Genomic DNA, 17,585 nt, shown 5'->3' with positions numbered 1-17,585 from the left:
CGTATTTTACCCAGCCCTGAATGTAGGTATTTATTATTATAATAATGACTGTAAATCACATCAATGGAAGGTTATAATCATACGTGCGTTTTACATGAATTTTCCTGCTTTGAATATTCTTAGTTTATGATTGTCACGCATCCACGATATCTTTATCTTTTATTTTTCAAAAATAAGGTTTGAATATGACATGCTGTGCGGGAGAAGCATTTAAAATTATCTGTATGGGCTCTGACTAAACAATGTATAATAAAACGTGTAAGTTAGCATAAAAATTACCATAATATGAAGGATTTTTGTTTTGGAATGTTATTTCGACAGAGCAAATCAAAGGTGGTTCACCACATGCAAATATAATTGTTTTAAATAATCATATATTTTAAAAGTGAAAGTAATTTTGTCTGTTACGTACAAAATTTTGATGAATTTTGGTATAGAGATCAGACATAGAAGAAGGACATAGGCTACTTTTTGTCACAAAAATAAATCTTAAAGGGGGTGAAATAGGGGATGAAAGTTTGTATGGAGAACCAATCATTACATATATATAACGTCGCGGACACCGGCTAGTATGTCATAATTATCAAAATTTTGCTTTTCAGAATTGAACAGTCAGTTATGCAACCTGGGATTTAATTTCCATTACCGAAAAGTACACACTGGACAGACTTCTCCCGTGGTAAAACTAAATAGATTCTAACTATTCAGTGTAACAAGCAAATTTGACTTAAATTGTTATCTCTGAAACTAGGACAATGGCAATGGATTAATTACGGAAAACACACGTTAATGTAATAAGTTACGTGAATTTGGGAAATACCAGCTTAACTGTACTTGTACGTAAATACGAACACGACCTGTTTCTTGTAAAAAAAACAAGCGTCGAGGAAAAATAATGTAAACAATCCTTAAACACTGTATATACGACTTAGAATTGCATGGAAGTCCTTCAAGTATATATCGTATTAATAAAATGGTTGGACGGGTTTTGTCATCCGCATAATAATGAGTGCCTCAGTTTTGAACGCGCCACGGTCGAGGCCAGTCGCCATGTATACCGCCATCCTATTGTTTACCATCATATCAACGTGTAAGTGCGATGTGGACTTTAGTGAAAGGCCAAGAAACTTTAGTATCGAACTGGTGCACTTCACCCAATTGGAAAGCGATGGTCATGTCGTGATTTCACCCTTCGGAATATGGTCACTTATTACTGGAGTAGCCTTAGGAACAACTGGAGAAAGCTATAGACAGTTAAGCCGAGCTTTCATATTACCGAGAAGCCCAAACACGTTGCTACAAGGATACAAAGCTTTGACTCAAGTTGTACTTAATCCTAATACGAATGGAGTAACTATGACGAGCAAGAATTATGTGTTTTTGGACGATGATTTTGAAATCCATCCAGCATTTAGAAAAATTGTACAAGATGAATTCGGAGCGGCTGTTAAAGTGCTTGATTTTAATGACCCAAGTACAGCGGCAAGGATTGCAAATAATTATATAGTTAATTCAGGGGGCGGTAGAGTCGCCAACGTCTTAAAATCCGACGACTTCGCTGAATCAAGAATGATATTGACCAATGTGATATCTTTCAAAGGACTTTGGAGTTCGCCATTCAACAAATCTGACACAGCGAGAAGACCTTTCTACAATGAAGATAAGGTGATAATAGGAGAAGTGAACATGATGTATCAGAAAGGCGCGTTCCCATTTTCAAGTATCCCACAGTTGAAAGCTTTTGTTCTCGAATTACCGTATGGTAATGACAATAAGTATTCCATGCTTTTCGTTTTGCCACACAACAACGTGAAAGTAGTAGATATGTACAAAAACTTCGCTACAGTGTCTCTTAAAGATATTCAGCAAAAATTAGCAAGTGACGTTGAAGATTTTGGCCTAGTGGATATTGAAGTGCAAATTCCAAGATTCCAGATTAGTACAAACATTGTATTGAATAAGCCATTGAATAATATGGGTGTTTATGATATTTTTGAGCCTGACAGAGCCTCGTTCCAGAGGATAACCGACAAGGATATCTTTGTTTCAGCTATTATTCATAAAGCTGATATTGAAGTAACTGAACCTGGAACGGTAGCATCAGCTGTAACTACTGCAATTTTAGCAGATAGAATATCATCACCTAAATTTGATGCGAACAAGCCTTTTGTTTACTTTGTAATTGAAAAAACGACGTCTACAGTTATTTTTGGTGGCATTTATTCTAAACCTACTGTTTATTAATTTTTTGCGTCTTCAACGCCCTATGCTAAAAAATGCGTGTTTTATACTACACCTTATATGACTCATTTTCGTTTTAGGTAACTAATTTGATGAATCAGATTGAGATGAAGCACGGTGGCTAATTATATATATATATAAAGGCGTAATTGATCTGTCAATTATTTTATACGTAAATGTGATAGAAGATTGTGTTAAGTCTATACACGTGTTATAATGATTAATTACTTCGAACGAATAGTTCTATAAGCAGCATATAAAGAAACCTTTTAAAATTTAGTGGTTTTATATTTCAAAGAAAATATGCCTATGGAAATGAAACTATTTTTCCGGATTTAAATCCGGAAAAATAGTTTCATTTCCTATGTGTAACAATCGCGAAAACCTAAGAACTCGATAAATATGCCTATGGATAAGAACCAATTGTTTTCTATTTTATTTTTAGAAAATGTAGTCATTCGATTACTTACTCATGCATATTGTATTGACTTTACGAAGTACTCAAGCAAATACTTAATATTGTAAATGTTATAACTCTTATATCTTAGTTGAAAATATTTGAATAAACGTTTTGTAATCTTCCTAATGTGCCTTCCTTTTATTAAAATAAACTAAAATTATTTTACTCCACTTTAATTAGGTATCCATAACTTTTTTATGCCTCATGGTAATGTCACATGATACCTATCAAGGTATCATAGAAAAACATAGTAATACATATTAATAATACGAGTACCTTACGTGAATCAGTTGTCTTTATTTATAAATGGCATTTGAATGCATATCAACGATTTTTCATTGTTTAGTTGATTGTGCGTTATATCAGAGTTGTCATAATTACTGTTTATTACCAAACATCACACAACACTTGAGCTACGGCTCAAGATGAAGACTTAATTGTTCAAGTTCAGGGTCCTGATCGTTTGGGTTGGTATCCACGTGATAATGATAATAGTCTAATGAGGTCTGAAGAGGTTATGACGCACCCAGAAATATGAGCAGCATCTCAGCCGGTAGGCATTTACTGTAGGACTTGGAACTCTTTATTAATACGTGCTTCAAAACTATTTAACATTCCGACCCCGCGCCATTTGCTGCACATTTAGTACCGAGCGCCACCAATAGATGGCATTACCTGTATCCTTCAGGCACACGAGCAAAGTGTTAACATAGGATTAGCGAGGTGTTTTGAGTATGGTATCAATCAATCAATCATTCAATCAATCAATTTATTTATTTGTCAGAATAAGGTACATTATAAGCTGATCTTATTTTAAATAAATTCAACTTATTCTACCATAATTGGCATGGTAGAATAAGTTGGAGTAGCATGGGTTAAAAGTCTTCAGCTTGCCCTTTTGTCCGGTATCAAGGCCATCAGCGACCAACTGCAAAAATCATTCACAAAAAAGGGTATGGTACCGGCATTGACCTAGATTAATGGGTATCGGACTCGAAATCCAGAGGGGCACGTCACTGGTTCTTGCTATGTGGGACTGCTGACTGTAAACCCTATAAACCAACCTAGGAAATCTCTATAACGTTGTACGGCGGCCGTTTCCACCTTATGCAACGGTTTACTATCAACCGAATTGCAATAATGCGTTATCCTCTGATATAATAATCTTCTATTTAAACGTCAGCTGATGTCATGGCTAAGAGATAAAAAATTCTATTCAATTAATGACTTCTTTACATATAATTCTCAATAAATTTGACCTCTTAACTTATTTGATAAGGAATGTATTTATATACTATTTATATTTTTTGATATCTTCATGACATGGTAATAACTTACTATTATACTATGTTATCTTTATATATAATAGGACTTGCTTTTTTATTGTTTAGCTGCCAAAATGTTGTAATATACAGATTTGCATGCCGATGGCGGTAAAATATGAGCACTGATGTATTATGTATACTTGTACCACGTATTGTGAACCATATTTTAAGCAAATAAATATCGTTCATTCATTGTCTCCAGCTTCCACCCTGTGGGGTTTTGCTCGACATATTTCGAACCGGTCCATGGTCCTTAACCCCCGACACTTCACGTCCTGAGATCCGAGCCTAGGGGCTCGCGTTGAAATGATTCGCGTTAAAATAATTTTCTTGAAGACTTCTTGAAATCTTTCCTCAATATGGTTGACTAACCTCCTAATTCCAATATTTCTGTTTTGTGACAAAAACAAGTTTTAATGTTCGGGGTTTTTACGTTGTTTAGTAGGTACTACAGTTAGAGTCAAAATTATGTAAACAGGCCAAAGTAACCAGAAATACAAGCATACAAAAGCCGTCGATTTTAGTCAAACGTTCAGAATGCTTGAAATATCTCTAGATTTAATATAAATCAACCATGTTGTAATCATTTTAAAGTGCACTTAAGATTTCAAATTTTAAACGATTAAAAAGTGTAGATACATTGAATTTTCGGGAATAAGTATCCTTATTGCCGAAAATTCAATGTATCTGCAAAATTTATCAATTTTGTTTAAAAGTACAATTTGTGAATTTTTCAGTGTTTTTTTACCTCGAGTGTATAACCAGAAATATCATTTAATTTGTTTGAAAACTATTCTGCCAAATCATTACGGCGACAACTGCGCTACGATTGACCAGCCCGAGTTTGAAACAATTGACGGGCGTCTTCAACTGTTTCACTCCATTTCGACAAGCTTAACTTGGGCTTTGCTATAATGGACGAAAATTGAAAAATTACATAATATAATATTTAATTACCGATGAAATGTGATTCCGTTTGTTTTGTAATAAGATATTTTGCTGTGTTTCCCACACCACCGAATGGAACAGCCCTCATAGTTAGAAACATTTATCTTTATTATAATAAATACATAATATTTTTGGAATTTAGGGAGACGAACCCACATGTTGGCGCTGTACTATTTCAGCTTTCTAATTTGTGATTTCAGCGCAAACGAGAGTTGATATTTAAAAGTGATACTGAGTACCACTAGACTGATTAGTTGCCAGGTATGGATGGTCTTATTTCGCTTCTATTTCTGGTTATATACTCAACGTGTTTTTGTAATATCAAGTGACTTCACGAACAAGTGCGCCTGATGGTAAGCTACACAGCTGTCCATAACAATTGCAGTGCCACTCAGAGCTTTTAATCGCACAGCTATGAGAGGCACTGCAACTGCGCCCGTCACCCTGAGACATAAGTTGGCGAGTCCCTTATTATATTAAATTAATTATTATGTATATATTTAAGTTCATTATTATATTATTTTCTTATTAGGTACCTATATATAAAAATTTTCCATTTCGAATGTTTCCATACATAATTTTGATGCTGAATGTCCTGATATAATCGCATTTGAAGATTCAAAGTGCACTCAGCCACAGACTAAACTAAACAAATACTTCTTTTGTCTTTTTTTTATAATACAGAAGTGGCGGGACAGATTTAATTTTTATACATTTTCATTGCTGCAGAACATGATAAGTTATATTAAAAGTGGCAGAGTTTGGCAGATTTGGGAATATTCGGGAAGTTCTATATTACTTTCAGGAATAAACTGAAAAGTTGTTGTTTTCTGCGACTATGAACAAACGCCTCCGGAATACAGGACAATGTTATAAATATAACCTATCTCAACTTTATAACCCCAGCTTTTACAGCCTGTACTCAATTAGCTTTTTTAATGCGTTGATAATGAATCGTAAGTATTGGTAGGTCTCCTTAACGCACATTGTCAAAAACACTGGGTCACAAAATACACGGGATGTCACCATTCTTCTTTCAATATAATCTCAGAACAGAGTATTAAAATATTTGCCATGTTTTATTGAAATCGGTTACCGGAAAGTGCGCGAAACCGGATTAATCCCCTATGTGTGTCTCCTATTTTCTTCAAATGTAAATGGTACCCTATTTCCAACCAATAAGAATCATCAAAATCGGTTCACAAACTTTTTTAGAGTTATCGGAGTTTATTATTAACATACATCCAAAAAAAAACATACAGTCGAATTGAGAACCCTCTTTTTTGAAGTCGGTTAAAAATAAATTACTCAACGTAGCCATACAACTTTGCCAGACATTATATAATTCAGAATAGCTGCTAGCGACTTAACTTTTAACACTTAAGATTTAAATAAAATGTTAGTTTGAAAGAGATCGTCCAGGGAAGTAATGCCACCTTACTTATTTCTGCCGCCAAGCAGTAATGTTAGCATTACTGTGGTTCCGGTTTTGAAGGGTGCTCGTGAAATTACAAGCACATGGAACTTGTCGACTTATGTCCAGGGTGACGGGCGCAGTGGCAGTGCCCCTCAGATCTTTGTGATTTAAAGCTCTGAGTAGCACTGCAACTGTTATGGACAGGCGAGTAGCTTACCATCAGGCGCACGACTTGTTCGTCCCGTCACTTGATATTATAAAAAAAAATTCAAATCGATGTCGCTAGTTACTAAAACGGTCCAAAGTATAAAATGTCAAGCATGATATGCTCTTGACTGTACATACGATTATACGTTTAAAGTGTTCAAAGAATGGGAAATACGCTTACCACGAGCAAGCAACATTTTATGTATTTTATTTTTATGTAATGATATTTAGGCTTATATTTATCGATTATTATTATTTAAAATTATTCTAGTAAGTACTAAAATGTTTCGTCCTTTGGGACAGGCTAAGGTGTTTATTGGCCAGACTGCCAGAGCTTAGATTGTAATTTTTCTTCAATAGTTTAATTTTCGGCCACATTTTCGCGGGTAATCGATAAATTATTTATTATATTATTATTATTAATTTGTTGAGCATTGGATAATGAGCCAAAAGCTTAAAAAGGTAACAGATGATTAAGAAACTCACAACGTATTAAATAATATACTTCAAATTAATTCGTATAAAAACTGTAACTACAAAAACTCGCCACTTTTTTTGAAAATCGGTAAAGGCATGTTTACGGTCGGCGACTATTTTGAAACCAATTAATATTTTTTTTAGTATTATTTGCGTTTATAATTCATTGCCTTGAATTCAAATTACAATTTTAAATTGTATTTTATACGGAGTGTATAATGTCTGCAATAAATAAATAATAAAATAGAAAATAAACAGATTACAGAAGAAAAAGGAGACACTGTTTTTTTTATGAAGGACACTTTGCAGTTGGCCGCTGATGGCCTTGACTGTGCCACCGGATGAAAAGGGCGAGCTGAAGGCTCATAACCCGTAACATTAATTACAAACTAAACTTAAAACTAAGTAGCGGCGCCTGAGGGTGCCCAAGTGGGCACGGACCTTGGCTCAGGGCGCTACTAACGACTTCCGCCAGAAGGGCGTGCTATATGAGAGAATCTACCACTATACGTGCTGAAATGAGGTGCTCTGCGCCCTCGCCGGCGAGGACGGTTGGTGCGTGAGGAACGGGACTGACTAGCGATCTGGTTGGCCTTCAAAGTGGCGAGAGTAATAGGGTCGTCAGGGTCGTTGAGGACTTCCCTTGGCCGACGGGTCCTAAATAATATTTTTGAATAAAGCCACGTCTAGAATATCGGGGCGGTAATTTACGTCATGCGATTAGTGGGTGGGCTCTAAGGGTGCAATTATATCGAAATGCATGGATTCGGATAGCGTCCTGAGGGTGTTACCGCGCGGGTTGATGGTGTTTATGCAGTATTTCTGGCGTTAAGGTCGCCAGTCAGAATAACAGACTCTCCTAGGGACACGAGGGCTTGAAAATCTTCGCGAATTAGCGATCGGGAAGTATCAGGGGATAGGTAGGCCGAAATGAGGGCGATCGGTGGGTGGCTGGTGAAGCCGAGCCGACACGCCGATGCCTCGATGTACGTTGTAAGGAGTGGGTCGAGAGGGATGCAGTGAAGTGAACATTTGTAGTATATAATGGTACCGCCGAGGGGCGAGTTTAATCTATCGTTGCGGACCGCGCAATAGTTGGCAAACATGGGGGTTCCAGCGGAGGGTTTTAAGAAGATTTCTTGAATTAACAGGACATCGAGTTGGTGGTATGTGAGTGGTTGGCTCGATAAGCCATCCGCGTTAAAAAAGCCTAGCTTTACTGATCGTGGCTTGACTCTACTCCTACTGGTTAATAAATCCATTTAGAGAGAGAAGGAAGAAGCGATGAATTTGCTTAATGACCCTACGAGGGAGCTGAAACGTGACATGTTTTGAAGACGCGCGGTGCCGTTTCTGTCGGTAGCCCGGAGGATCGTGGCTAGATTTTTAACTTCGAAAACGTCGAAGGTGCTAACAAAGAGGCTCACGAGGGCCAGGTCGTCCTTAAGGGAGTGAGTCGGTGGTGGTATCGGCGCGGGGGCGCGTGGAGCGTTCGCGGTAGGTCGTTACGCAGAAGGCGCTGGCTGTGGTTTTGCCTTAGGGGCCGCGGCGGTGATGGGGCTTGCCTGCTTCGGAGCGGCGGGCGCAGGGGCGTTGGCGCGAGGGATTACCAACGGCAATTGTGGCGATAGTGGGGCTATAAGAGCAGGGCTGATGGCCGGAAAGTCGCGGATGGACATAAGGGGCTGCGGTTGTACCCTAGCCTGCTGATAGGCCGCAGTGCGCGCAGCCACCTTGTGGTTAGGGCGGGGGGCCTTAGCACAGCCGCGATACTTCGCGGTGTGGGACTCCCCGCACAGTACACACCGAGGAGGCTCGGTGCACTGGGACCTATCTTTAGGCCTAGGGCAGGCTGATGTCGCGTCTCCAGCCTGGAGGGAGAGTCCCCACATAACCCCTGAGTCTCCCTGGGCTCAGGGGTATCTATAAAGATTTCCCCCCCGTAAAAAAAATCGCTGAGGTTGCGTGGTTGCCTGCGCATTTTACGCAGCGGGGTTGCGAGCGGCAATTACGGGACGCGTGACCGTACAGTTGATAATTGTGGCACTGCCCGGGCATGCCACGTTTGCGCGGAGGCTCAACGGTTGAGCCGGTGAGTTGGCAGCAGGTAGTCAGGTTGAAGACCTTCGGGTGTGAGGGGGGGTACGGCGTGCACCATGTCGTATGGTTCGCGGGAACGGTTTTTGTACATTCGGTGAACCTCATGTACGGGGAGGTTTTGAGATTTGAGGTCTGCGGCGATGACTTCTAGATCTAGCGGATAATAGCGGATAACGCGGCGTCGCGTACATTCTCGTTCCAAAGGACCCACCGCAGAAGTTGCGACGGGTCGAATGCGGGTGCCGGAATGGCCATACTACACTCGGCCAACCAGGCCGAGTCCTATCATTATAGCCCCCTAGGAGCTAAAAGACGCAATAAAGTCGCGTCTAACTAAAATGGCACGTGTTAAATATCGAGGGGGGCAGGGGAGGACTCGCGAAAACACAGGCGGTCTCTGCGTGAGAGAGCCTCCGACTTCGTTGGCACCGTTAGGTCTCCACCAAAAAGCGAACCGAGATGCGAAACACTCAAGCTGGAGAGGAAGAAAGAAAATTAGTAAATGTCGATAAAACAAATACGGAAAGTAAAATAAGTAAAGAAATATAATTATTAATACAAAGATCGAACGCTCAGAAAAAACACTCAGAAAAAATTCCTTCGATCCGGTCGGATTCGAACCGACGTCTTCTTGCATACCGTGCCAGACGCTATACCAACTAAGCCACGGAACGAACCAACGGACCTCACGAATTTTTCTATGTGTTTGCGTCGTGTCTTTGTACTTGGTTTTTCAACGACTTTTTAGTCGTAGCGCCATCTATGAGAAATCTATTACAGATTTATCACCCAGTTAGTACCTTTACAGCTACCAGTCCTGGCGAGAGATGTCGCTATTCATTGTATTAATTAAATTTTTATTGAATTTATATTCAATTATTTTTTTGTGAAATTACTCCACTAGTTTGTTATAATTATTAATACAAAGATCAAACACTCAGAAAAAACACTCAGAAAAAATCCGTTCGTTCCGTGGCTTAGTTGGTATAGCGTCTGGCACGGTATGCAAGAAGACGTCGGTTCGAATCCGATCGGATCGAAGGAATTTTTTCTGAGTGTTTTTTCTGAGTGTTCGATCTTTGTATTAATAATTATAACAAACTAGTGGAGTAATTTCACAAAAAAATAATTGAATATAAATTCAATAAAAATTTAATTAAGTAAAGAAATACTTAGTAACGGAGCACCGGGCCGACGTTCTGAAAAGAACACGTGCAACGAAGACGGACGAAAGGCGGGCCACGACCGGCGAGCGATCGGACGAGCAAAGCAGGTACCTGGAACACAACCGACTGGGATAAGTGACAGTGATCGAGTGAGTCGAGGAGACACGGTATGGAACGAGGTTATCCGACAGAGAACCAAGGTCGTCGACATAGCTGATAGAATAAGCAAGCTTAAATGGCAGTGGGCTGGACATATCTGTCGAGGAATCGACAACCGATGGAGTAAGCGAGTTCTTCAGTGGAGACCACAACTCGGCAAACGTAATGTAGGACACCCTCTGGCCAGATGGAGTGACGATTTGCGAAGGCTGCTGGCAGCAGATAGTTGCGACGAGCTGACGACCAGGCAAAATGCTTATTGGGAGAGGCCTATCCAGTAGTGGACTGCGATAGGCTGTTAATGATAACGAGAAAAAAAAAACAAAATTATCTTACACCTCTAAATCTTTGACTTCATCGAGACTACGAATCTACGAATGACGTGCTAATTGTACCTAAACAAAACAATGTTTTATTGTAATTTGAAGAGAGACGTTAATTTTGTTAGTTAACGCAATTTAACATCTGCAGAACCTCTATAACTTAGATACGGGCAAGGATAAAATAGAGATAGACTTGTGCGTAATACTTGATAATAATTTTATATATAATAGGTTTGGTGGCGTTTGTTTTACCACCTTAACTTAAAAACGCCACCAAATTTTACATTGTTATGATATTTTTTAATATAACGTTCACTTTCGAATATTGTTTTAAACTATTATGCTTTATTTGTCGCAATAAACTTAAGAAATATAGTTTTATTCGTAATTTTTCAGATAACATAGAATTACTTAATTACTCTTTGATCTATTTGTATCTTAGAGTTCTTTTAATCTTTTGTTCTTTTTGTATTTTAATAACGGTAATATCATTTAATCAATTTCGTTCAGGATGTCAAACACTAAAAATTAGGTCATTGTTGTTTTCATTGGCAGTTGAACAACTACGATACACAACGCTATCTTTCGGAATGTTTGCTAAAGATAAATTGTAGAATCTCAAATGTATACCATGAGAACATGCGGTGGGTTTGGGTTGTTTAGTAGCAGTAGAGCTCCTTGTGAAAGAGTTAGTCCAAGCAAGTACCATACCTATTTCTGCCACCAAGCAGTAATGTCAGCATTACTGTGATCCAGTTTTGAAGGGTAAATTACAGGTACATGGGACTTGTCAACTTATGTCGCAGGGTGACCGGGCGCAGTGGCAGAGCCCCTCAGATCTTTGCGATTTAAAGCTCTTGAGTGGCATTGCAATTGTTGGACAGGCGTGCAGCTTACCATCAGGTGCACGACTTGTTCGTCCCGTCGCTTGATATTATTAAAAAAAAAAAGTAATATACCGAGTGAAACGGATTGACCCATAAAGCCGAAAGTATCATATTGAAAACCCTACACACATGAGTTGTATTTACTTTAAATGTAAAATCAGAGCCTTAGTTCCTATCAGAACCCTAATAGCGAGGACGAAGCACTCGCGGGAGAGATTTAAAAAGAAAGAACTGCTCTCCTATTACCTTTAACTTACTTTAAAAGGATGATCGATATGTCCACGTCCCCTTGCAAACATTTCAGACGTACATTTAAACTTCTGGTTTTCTATACTATCATATGATTCAGATGTTAATCGTCTGTCGTAGTCCAGCTACTGACAGCACGTTGAAAAAAAAATTAACTTTAAAATCAAAACGTCGGAACTTGCAATAGGGAAGGTATTGAACTTTCAACGATGTAGCGACTGGATAAAGTTTAAATTATGTTAACAATCCAGAATTTGTTACATATTTTTAAATTAGAAACTATGACCCGACATTATCAAGATTTCGTAATGTTTATCATTTGTTTGTGAGCGTTTTGGCGACAGCCATACTAATCGAGGCATATGGCACTTCCAGTGTTTTCTTCTTCCGTGAGTTTGCCTACCATTGATTTAATTAAGAACAAGAAATCAATGTTGCCAACTAGAGTAAAGCAAATATCGCTAAACAAACAGAAAGTTTAAAAGTCGCCGGATGTCGGTAAAACTGAATTTAATTGGCCGGAACTTTATGGTCATAGGCACAGGCAAAAGACAACTGAGATAAAAATCATATTAAATGTTAAAAGATTAAACCTAAATAAATACGCGCCAAAAAAAGTTATTTTTTTGTCGCTAAATAGAAATAAAACGACGCTTTTGATGTCAAAATGTTGTTTTGATGACAAAGTTGCTAAAAGGTTGCTAAAATTCATTATCCTGCATTGCAGTCCGACTTGCCGTCCGCCGCGTACTGCAGGATTATGAATGTAGTCGCAACGTGCAAGCCATGGTGCAGTCCTGAATCCGTAAGCGCGTCATATGCAGGAATCCTGCACATCCTGCAGCAGGATAGTGTGTGAGCAGTCTCCTGCCTGCGCGGCGGACTGCCATGCAGGTAGTGACTGGGCCGTTTTTGTTGGCAACGCTGTACGAAAGAGAGAAAAGAGACTAGAGATGCGTGTGGCAGTAGCGTACCTACGCGTCGGATATCGTTGATTAATAGATATATCTAACGTTGATTTTGAAGTCTATAAAATTATCATTCAGAAATAAGTTTCTGATATAAGTACCATGACCAATTCAAAAGTAGAAGTAAGTCGTTGCAGGTAAAAGTAAGTAATTGCAGGTCGTTTAATGAATTGTTATAAATAATCAAAATTAGCAATGTGACAATCGAAACTCAAAACTAAGAAAACGAAGTGTGGAGGAGTTCTGCAGACCTCTATGAAAGGATTTATTTACATTATACTTATTAAAATTGCAATTTTCTCAGCCAAAGTTAACAGAAAATTTAGTTTTAAATGTCGATCTATTACAAGAACTCTTCATTTTAAAGTTAGTGAATTCCTGTAGTATAAATTAAAAATATTTCCAAATGCATTGAAAAATAGACTAGTACAAAAAAAACGATCTCCCGATAATGCTACCAATAATAAATAAGTAACAAGTGCAACTCTAGGCGGCGCGAGCGATTTCAAACAACAGCCAATTTTTTATTGAAATGAATAAATGATAGCGTAAGCGAGAGCGGGATTAATGATTACGGAGACTATTGTAAATTAAGCACTTGACACATCACACACATCTTACAACTTGTTTACTTAACTTAGTTTAGGTTAGTCTTATCTTATGACGCAGATAATACGAGATGAATTCCTTTTATAAATTAGTCCGGAATGGTTGCTTTGAGAGAAACTATTGTTTCTAAAATATGCGTTGTAGCTTATAAATAATATGAATATAATAAATGTGGAAGTAACTCGGTCCGTTAATTTTCACGCCTATACCGCTGAATCAAATTTGATGATTTGGTATAGAGATACATAGGGCGCACTATAAGTTTCCGGATCTGGCCACTTACATTAGCAATATTTAAAAAGTAATTACAACATTTGAAAATGGAACTCTTTGACTGTAGAATACAGTTTGTTTCATCTGACTGTCACTTGTTTTTACATTGTGGTGTCATTTTAGAAATTGATTGTCTACGTCACCATGGATTTAACTCGTGAAAATTTTGTGGACCCCACACAATTTGACTGTGTGCTCAAAAAACGGATCGTGTCACTGGGTGCAATGCCGTGCTTACCAGGTTCAACGAAGGGGCGTCAAATTTGGTGTGGGATATAGGAACAGGTGACGAAACATGGATTTATAGTTACGATCCCAAAACAAAGCAGCAATCGAGCGTATGGGTCTTGCGAGATGAACCGAAGCCAACCAAAGTGGCGCACGTGCAAAGTGCCTCTAAATGGATGATTGCTTCTTTTTTTAATAAAACTGGAGACGTGGCTACTGTTGCTTTGGAAAGTCATTGTACCGTGGATAGTGATTGGTACACGACCATTTGTTTGTCGGAAGTTATTGACAAACTCCGTAAAAATAACCGTAAACGCCGTGTCATCTCGCACCACGATAATGCCAGTTCTCACACGGCCAAAGACAAATGAATTTTAGAAGTTGAACAACGTTGACCTTAGGAGCCATCCCGCGTACAGTCCCGACCTGGCCTTGTGACTTTTATTTATTTCCAAACATTAAGAACCAGTTACGCGGTCAACGATTTTCATCACCAAAAGAGGCTGTCGAAGAATATGAAAAATATGTTTCAGAGATTGTCACGGAGGAATGGCATAAATGTTTTCAAAATTGGTTCATTCGTTTGAAAAAATGCATTAACGCTAACAGAGAATATTTTGAGAAACAATAAATTCATTTATGACCATTTATAGTAGGTATATTTTTCTTATTCATTCCGGAGACTTATAGTGCGCCTAACGTAGATAGGAACTAGGAGAAGGACATGCGCTACTGTTTATCACAAAAATAAGTATTAAAGGGGGTGAAATACTTAGGGGATGAAAGTTTGTATGGAGATCTACTCATTATATATAACTGCCTTCGTGGCCAAATGGTTACCATGTTGGGCAGCCACGCAGAGGGTTTGATTCCCGGGTCGGGAGAAATATTTGTATGGCCTGATATTTATTTCTCTCGTGAGTTGGGTGTAATTTGTGGTTATCTATGTGTGCGTGCATGGCACTAGCGATACAGAGTTTCCCTACTGAGGCGACTATGAATGTAAAAAAAACATTTTTCAGTAAGTAGTACACTGGGCTACTCGAAGTACATATTCTACTCCAGCTAGTATGTCAAACTTTTGCTTTCAAAAATACACACTGGACACACTTCTCCCGTGGTAATACTGAATAAATTCTAACTATACCAAGCATACCAAGCAATTTACCTTAAGTATTTTTCTCTGAAACTAGGACAGTGACAATGCATTAATTACGGAAAACACACATTAATGTAATAAATTACGTGAATTTGGGATATACCAGCTTAACTGTACTTGTACGTAAGTACGAACACGACCTGTTTCCTTGTAAAAAACAAGCGTCAAGGAAATATAACGTAAACAATCTTTAAACACTGCACATACGACTTAGAATTGCATGGAGGTACTTAAAGATATCGTATTAATAAAACGGTTCGACGGGTTTTGTCATCCGTTTAATAATGAGTGCCTCACTGCCTCAGTTTTGAACGCAACACGGTCGAGACCAGTCGCCATGTATACTGCCATCCTATTGTTTACCATTATATCAACGTGTACGTGTGATGTGGACTTTAGTGAAAGGCCAAGAAACTTTAGCATCGAACTGGTGCACTTCACACAATTGGAAAGCGATGGTCATGTCGTGATTTCACCCTTCGGAATATGGTCACTTATTACTGGAGTAGCCTTAGGAACAACTGGAGAAAGCTATAGACAGTTAAGCCGAGCTTTCATATTACCGAGAAGCCCAAACACGTTGCTACAAGGATACAAAGCCTTGACTAAAGTTGTACTTAATCCTACTACGAATGGAGTAACTATGGCGAGCAAGAATTATGTGTTTTTGGACGATGATTTTGAAATCCATCCAGAATTTAGAAAAATTGTACAAGATGAATTCGGAGCGGCTGTTAAAGTGCTTGATTTTAATGATCCAAATACAGCGGCAAAGATTGCAAATAATTATATAGTTAATTTAGATGGCGCTAAAGTCGCTAACGTCTTAAAATCCGACGACTTCGCTGAATCAAGAATGATATTGACCAATGTGATATCTTTCAAAGGACTTTGGAGTTCGCCATTCAACAAATCTGACACAGTGAGAAGACCTTTCTACAATGAAGATAAGGTGATAATAGGAGAAGTGAACATGATGTACCAGAAAAGCGCATTACCATTTTCAAGTATCCCACAATTGAAGGCTTTTGTTCTCGAAATACCCTATGGCAATGATAAAAAGTATTCCATGCTTTTCGTTTTGCCATACAACACCGTGAGAGTAGCGGACATGTACAAAAACTTCGCTACAGTGTCTCTTACAGATATTCAGCAAAAACTAGCAAGTGACGTTGAAGATTTTGGCCTAGTGGATATTGAAGTACAAATTCCAAGATTCCAGATTAGTACAAATGTTGCATTAAATAAGCCATTGAATAATATGGGTGTTTATGATATTTTTGAGCCAGGCAGAGCCTCGTTTCAAAAAATAACGGACAGGGATATCTTTGTTTCTGCTATTATTCATAAAGCTGATATAGAAGTAACTGAATCTGGAACGGTAGCATCAGCTGTAACTACTGCAACTTTTCAAGATAAAATTTTATCAACACCTAAATTTGATGCGAACAAGCCTTTCGTTTACTTTGTAATTGAAAAAACGACATCTACAGTTATTTTTGGTGGCATTTATTCTAAACCTACTGTTTATTAATTTTTACGTTTTCAACACCGTATACTTAATAATGCCTGTTTATAAATATCATACCTCATATGCCTCATATTCGTTTTACGGTATAATTGCTCTGTACAGGAGCCACAAATTATTTTATATGTAAATGTGATAGAAGATTGTGTTAAGTCAGTGTTATAATTTATTAATGAAACATAGTAATCTATAATATAAGCCATTTGCCTTATATGTCATATGAAAGTACATCAACGATTATTCCTTGTTTAGTTGTTTGTGCGTTATTTCAGTGTTGTCATAACATATTTTATTACCAAACATCACACAACACACAGCTACGGTTCAAGATCTTTATTAAGTCTTAATTGTTCAAGTTTAGGGTCCTGGTCATTTGGAACGGTAGGTGTCCACGATGTCCATGTTAATAGTCTAATAATGCACAGGAGGTCTAAAGAGGTTTATGATGCACCTAGAGATATGAGCGGTATCTCAGCCGATAGACATTTGCTACAGGACATGGAACTGTTTATTAATACGTTAGAAACTATTTAAAATTCCAACGCCGTGCCATTTTAGTACCGAGCGCCACGAGTAGATAGACCGTGTTCTGCCTAAATGAGTCAACTCACAGAAAATCGTGAAATTAGTTATGAATGCAATCTTATACCTTGTAACATAAAGTTTAATATTATTTTTACTAATATCTTTAAAATAAATCGTAGTAATTGTTTCACAAAACCTGGTTCGTCTTATAGGCGAATTTCGCAAACATGTGGTTAAACCATAAATACGAATTACAACACATATATCCTTCAACGTGGTTTGAAACGACTTAGTTCAAGTGCGCTTTTTTTTTAAACACACACATTTTTGGAAAAT

General features: G+C 38.1%; 1 protein-coding gene across 1 annotated transcript; it reads left to right on the top strand.

Annotated features, from left to right (window-relative positions):
• The first annotated feature begins 1,017 nt into the window (after nucleotides 1–1,017).
• On the top strand, nucleotides 1,018–16,991 carry LOC113227374. The gene is made up of 3 exons (XM_026460269.1): nucleotides 1,018–2,241; nucleotides 12,687–12,810; nucleotides 15,502–16,991. Exons 1-3 carry the CDS (start codon nucleotides 1,051–1,053, stop codon nucleotides 16,728–16,730), a joined length of 2,544 nt encoding a protein of 847 aa, XP_026316054.1. The 5' UTR covers nucleotides 1,018–1,050; the 3' UTR covers nucleotides 16,731–16,991.
• Nucleotides 16,992–17,585: the final 594 nt, after the last annotated feature.

Source organism: Hyposmocoma kahamanoa, unplaced genomic scaffold, assembly GCF_003589595.1.
Source record: "Hyposmocoma kahamanoa isolate Upper Pololo Valley unplaced genomic scaffold, ASM358959v1 210, whole genome shotgun sequence".
NCBI classification, from domain to species: domain Eukaryota; kingdom Metazoa; phylum Arthropoda; class Insecta; order Lepidoptera; family Cosmopterigidae; genus Hyposmocoma; species Hyposmocoma kahamanoa.
This window is presented reverse-complemented; position numbering and strand designations above follow the sequence as displayed.

Coding starts and splice junctions, on each gene's coding strand:
- LOC113227374 (XM_026460269.1), top strand. CDS start 1,051: ATGTATACCGCCATCCTATTGTTTACCATCATATCAACGTGTAAGTGC. Junction 2,242..12,686: donor ATTCTAAACCTACTGTTTAT/TAATTTTTTGCG, acceptor CCTGCATTGCAG/TCCGACTTGCCGTCCGCCGC. Junction 12,811..15,501: donor GCACATCCTGCAGCAGGATA/GTGTGTGAGCAG, acceptor TCACTGCCTCAG/TTTTGAACGCAACACGGTCG.